This window comes from Perna viridis, chromosome 2 (assembly GCF_037379345.1).
Source record: "Perna viridis isolate PV_CMFRI_1.1 ecotype Kerala chromosome 2, ASM3737934v1, whole genome shotgun sequence".
NCBI classification, from domain to species: Eukaryota; Metazoa; Mollusca; class Bivalvia; order Mytilida; family Mytilidae; genus Perna; species Perna viridis.
In genome coordinates, this window is record NC_142446.1 from 7110161 (window position 1) to 7116160 (window position 6000).

General features: G+C 33.7%; 1 protein-coding gene across 1 annotated transcript in view; it reads left to right on the plus strand.

The window, feature by feature from the left end:
- The window catches only part of LOC148623487 (SNW domain-containing protein 1-like), a 32040-nt gene extending 26040 nt beyond the window's left edge, over window positions 1-6000 (plus strand). The window contains exons 12-14 of the mRNA XM_088565321.1: window positions 1858-1978; window positions 3825-3982; window positions 5737-6000. Coding sequence (XP_088421447.1) covers window positions 1858-1978; window positions 3825-3982; window positions 5737-5935 — 478 coding nt within the window. The 3' untranslated portion in view covers window positions 5936-6000. The remainder of the gene's footprint in view (window positions 1-1857; window positions 1979-3824; window positions 3983-5736) is intronic.

The following is a 6000-nucleotide window of genomic DNA, read 5'->3' on the forward strand; positions in this document are numbered from 1 at the left end:
CTAGGTAGTTCCAGCCTAACATACCTAGATCAGTACTGCGGAACATAGCTAGGTCAATCCTCCCTAACATAGCTAGGTAGTTTAAGCCTAATTTAGCTAGGTAGTTCCTGCCTAATATAGCTAGGTCATTACTGCCAAAAATAGGTAGTTCCTGCCTATCAAAGCTAGGTAGTTGCTGCCCAACATAGCTAGGTTGTTCCTGCCTAACATAGCTAGGTAATTTCTACCTACCATAGCTAGGTCGTTCCTGCCTAATATCGGTAGGTTGTTCCTGCCTAACATAGTTAGGTAGTTGCTGCTGAACATAGCTAGGTTGTTCCTGCTTAACATAGGTAGTTACTGCCGAACATAGCTAGGTTATTGTCGTCTAACATATCTAGGCTGTTCCTGCTTAGCTAACAAAGCTTATTTCTGTCTAACAAAACTCTCATCTGAGACCCATTGATTTGGTCTTGATTTTTGGCCAAATTTCACATTGTGAAAATCAGGTATAGTATGGTTAATTTTGGTCTGGCAAGAAGGCAATTATTTTAGAAACACTTTTCTCAGTAACAACTTATTGCAGGCTCTTGTTATTTGATATCCAGCATCAGTTAAGGGTCCCATATCGTGGGATCCAATTTCAGGCCTGATGGACATTCCTGTTTAACCAAATTCTGCCATTTCTGTCTTCAACCCATTTTTGACTCACCAGGCCGTAGGCCATATAAGCTATTGCCATCACTTGGCATCCGTTGTTGTCATTGTCATCTTCGTCATCCGTTGTTAACAATTTTCAAAACTCTTCTCCTCAGACACTACTTGATTAATTGGATCCAGACTTGTTGTGAATGTTCCTTGCATAGAACTGATTTAGATCTTTCGAAAAACATGCCGTTACTTAAATTAAAACATAGAGGTCAGACAGTAGTTTTTTGCATATATCCCCAGAACTGTTAGGTTTAGCCAAATTCTGACATGGGTAAAAGTTTTCAGCATGATGAGATCTATCTGTGGTCAAATTTTCATTTTAATCTGTGAAGCCAGGTTGAAGTGATTGTCCTTTTTCAACATTTTTTTGCTAATTTTAATGTTATTTCTTTCAAAAAGTCTCCTCTGACACTACTTCACCAATTGGAACCAAACTTGGTTTGAATGTTCCTTGAGGTATCCTGCACAGAACTGTTGTGGGGATATTTGATCCATCAAAAAACATGGCTGCTGTTACTTAAAATAGAAGATAGAGGTCAGACAGTAGCTTTTTACTTATTATACCTCCAAAACCAGTAGGTTTAGCCAAATTCTTTCAATTGCTGATATGATCCTTATTATAAGGCCTACAAAAGTATCCAAGGGATAGAAGTTGTCAGACGACTCTTTGTAAGAATTGTTGCTGTTGAAAGATAAAAAATGACGGTTTTTATTTACAGATTTCGGCCAATATCTTGAAAGCTATAATAAATAGAAAGAAACTCTCAATTGCTGAAATGATCCTTATGATAAGTCCTACCAAAGTCTTCATGAGTCAAAATTTTTGGACCACTCTTTGTTAAATTAATTGCGCTTGAAAGACAAAAGTTAAGCAGGTGAGCGATTCTGGCTCCTGGGAGCCTCTTGTTATAAATATGGAACATGTTTTTGATGTGTTTGAGGTTCACCAGTCCAGTAGATAACTGGTCTTATTAGCTTTTGTAGACATGTTTTTAGTACTTCATTGAAATAGAACAGTTTGGATATGTAATGGTCTTGGTAGAGAAATTAAAACACTTGTCTTTTACAAGAGCTGGTATAAGATCATAGACCCATTACAGTCACAATGACCATGATGATTCACATGACATTGTATAAAGAATACAGTAAGGTTTTTTTTTCTTGTAGATCCAGATTGCAGAGAGAAAGAGACAGAGATATCAGTGAGAAAATTGCATTAGGTTTGCCCAACACTGGGCATGGAAACCAGGAAACTATGTTTGATCAGAGACTTTTCAATACTAGCAAGGTATGTTTGCACTTACTGCTTGCATTGAATCATTATTAACATTGTACTTTGAAAAAAAAGTTGACAGCTGTGATGAACTGCAAAAAGTGAGTGTTAACTGTCAGTCTGTAAAGCTGCATTAGCTGTCATTTTTGTAAATTTTTGTTGCTGTTAAAATATACCTTAACTTTGAATTATTTCTACTAAATTTCATTTTTCCTGTATAATTTCATTTGATATCCATGTATAAAATGCATTAAATACATGAAATATGTGTCTATATATTCATTGTCTTGCAAGACAAAAAGTCGACCTAGATAAAATCATTTATTCAACGGCAAGGAAGACCAACAGACTCAAGCTGTAAAAGAAACAAGTTTGAATATAACGCAAGGATCCTTTTGAAATTTACATATTGCGATATAATATGGCTTAAATATGTTCATTATTTGTTTGAAAACTAATCAAGAAATAGATGAAATGAAATGAAAACAAGACATAAGCTTACCTGTGTATCCATTATTGTTATTTTTTTTACCAAGGTTAAACTCAGGTGAATTTACTGTCAGCAATCTTCGGAAGTAATGGTAAAAAATAATTAGATCAGATTAAAAAAACATTGTTTTCACAATATTCTGTAGATATTATCGACATTTATTGCTTCAATGGCATTACTACAAATTTATTTCATTTTATCAGCAAAATTCAGTAGAATCAAAACTGAACAAATTTGGCAGCTAATGTAGCTTTAAGGAAATTTTAATACATTTGTAATAGTGTATAAAGGCTGAAATAAAATACTCTTCAGATAAACTTTCGTTATTAGTATATCTTGGGATTATAAAGAAATGTTCCTGTGTGTCTTTCTTTCCACAACTCCTAGATTTCAAGAAATGAACATTTTTGGGTCAGCTAGGTCAAAGGTCCCCATGAGCTTAGGCCATCACTTTTCATATGTTGTCCTTCTACCATAAATGTTCTACATTTTGCTCAACTATATGAAAACTTGACAAATACAATGTATGGAAAAGCTTCTACAAAGTGTTTACTTTTGGTTCCATTTGATCAAACAAAATGCCCCCCAGAGGCTATCTAAGCATCTGATTGGCCAATTTTCCTTGTGTATAATTTGCATTTATGTATTTATACCTTGAAGGTTGAAACAAGTGAAAAAAATTTTTTCATAGATATAAATTGCAGTAGGATTGAGACTTTTTGCTTTATTCATACTAAAACATTATGTAAAAGATGGGAGCTGCAAAAATTGGATAATTTTAATTTCAAAACATTACAAAATTGCTATCAGATGTGTGAAATGGCTTCTAAAACAGTCAGGAAAAATTTGACAATTCCAGTTTTGGTTTTTACTCAAATTAAGTCCTATAAATTCCTATATTTTCCTATAAATTTGAAGGTCCCTACATTTTCCCTATTATTCATTAAAATCAATGAAAACCAAACTTGACAGAAATCATAAAAGGGATAACTTTTACACTATATATCATGGTTCTGTTTGATTGAACAAAATGGCCATTAGAGGCTATGTAAACTTCAGTTTGGCCAATTTTCAAAAGATCAACTCCCCTGAAACCATATATGTGAATATTTTGAAATTTAATTTGGTTGATGACCTCAATGCCCTTAAGAAATGATTCATTTTTGTTCGGTTTGCAAAAATAAGACTGCATGATGCTAATATCTTAACATTGAAAAATATCACAAGATTGTGCACCTGTAAAAAATTTCCTGATATACAGCACCTTGGTTTATTATTGTGTGTGTTCAATCCTGTCATTTGTTGGTAAAAAAAGGCAACAAATTCAACTTCATCCCGACTTGCCAATTTTAAGATGTCATTTGTTTGCAGGGAATGGACAGTGGCTTTAATGATGATGAGGCATACAATGTTTATGATAAACCCTTCAGACAAGAAAGTTCCATAGCAAATAACATCTACAGGCCCTCAAAGAATATTGACAAAGATATATATGGTGATGACTTCGATACCTTGATGAAAACAAACAGGTAAGAAGATATTCTTTGTTGCAATTGAGAATATAATTAGTTTCACATTTCAAAGGCACATTCATTTTTTTCCATTTATCTGGACAAAACAATAAAATGAGCTTTTGTTGCTACTTATCGTCAATCTTAATGAGAACCAATTGTGCCACTCTGGTTAGACTTCATTACAGTTCTGGTTCAAATGAAAGAATGGCACTTTGCCAGCTCATGTAACTTCAGTTTCAACTACAGAGATGACATTCTATCATTGGATAATCTCTTGCCCACAATGATGTAGTTCTCTCTTTCACTTATCGCTGATTTGACATTAGATGAGCAACTTAGAAAGTGTTTCTAGAAGCAGAGGATTCTTCCCTACTGGTGCACCTAGTCTATATGCCCTGTTTTTATTGGAGTGTATCTTACTTATTCTCGAGTTTCTATGTCTATTCTGTAAGTTAACTTGTTTTCTCTAAATTTTAATTATTTTCAAACCTGACTGGTGTGAGATAAATACTTCTTATCTCTAGAGAAATTCGAGTTCAAAGGCACTGATTGGTTGAAACAGAAAGGGGTAATTGGTTGTTGTGTTATTGTATTGCATTGTCTACAAACTCTCATTGGTCAAAAGCAACCTTCTGACATTTTTAACATTGTTCTTTTGTTGATGTCATAGACAGATGATGGATAGAATTTCTGCCAGAAAAGTTAAAAGAAACAGAAGCTACAACTTTAGTTTGTTGATTATGAAATTTCTCTCAGTGTGAGAAATGTTCATAATCAACTGGCTTTCATTGTAAATTCTATATATAATTATGGTGTTTATCTGTTTTGTTTCCAGATAATAAATATCCTGTTCCTCATTCTAGTGATGGCCTCTTTACTTTGACTTTCATTTTACGCTTTGTGTAACAACAAAAAACAATAAAGTGGATTTCAACCAAATTCAGCTGGGAGGAAAAATGTAGGCTCAGATTGCCCAGGCTTAATCTATAAATTATTGCACCTAAATTAAGATTTGACTTATAGATGAACTTTAAAACTGCTTGTCCCAACTTCAATTTCTAACATACAAAATTTGTGGTTTATTGTTTTCACAGCTAGGTGAGTTGTACCATATCTACCCTTTTCAGATTCCCAGCTTGTCTTCTTCCTTTTCACCTACTCATACTGCAAATATTTTTTTCGTATTGATTTTGACTGTTCTGGCCCAAACCTTTTAGGAATAAGAGGCAAAAACAAGCAGTTTACTTCACAGTTTAAGTATAAGTGCATGGATCTCTATGAAATTGTACATTACATCAAGGTTGTTGATCCCAAAGGTCTCAATGGAATTGATTTTTATGGTTACAGCATTAACCCATTTATAGGAATTATGGGCCAGATATGACCAAAAACAACATTTTTTCTGGTTTCCAGACAATAACTTTAGTATAAGTGAGTGGCCATGAAATTATTTTACAAATGTTCCAAGTTCCATACTGTTTTTTTTTCTGGATTTTTTGCAATTACTCAGAATTTATGGGTGTAATGCTATTGGATTTGTTTAACACAACAATGCATGCAACCTTTTGTTCACTTTTTAAACTGTTTAGGAACATTCACAGCAAAAGCCTGTACAAATTATCTAGTGCCTGTTCCTCATGTGGATTTTGACTTTTAATAGTTGTGAATATGTTTGCTGTAAAAATCTTAATGGGTTTTAATCATTTTAGAATAAAAATTCTATCAAATTGGTTCAATAATTGCAGTTTAAGATGATTATTGTGCTTCAGATTTGTTCCTGATAGAGAGTTTGCAGGGACTGACAGGAGTCGTCGAAGGGAAGGTCCTGTACAGTTTGAACAAGCTGATGAAGAAGATCCTTTCAATTTGACTGAGTTCTTAAAAACTGCAAAACGTGGTGAGAAACGAGCAGGTGAAGATTCTCGTCGAGACTATGAAAGCAGTAAAAGTAAAAAAAGAAGGGACTAATTAAGGAAATCTTATCATGAACTGGCCATTATTATGATTTTATGTAATAAATTTTTTGTGTTATA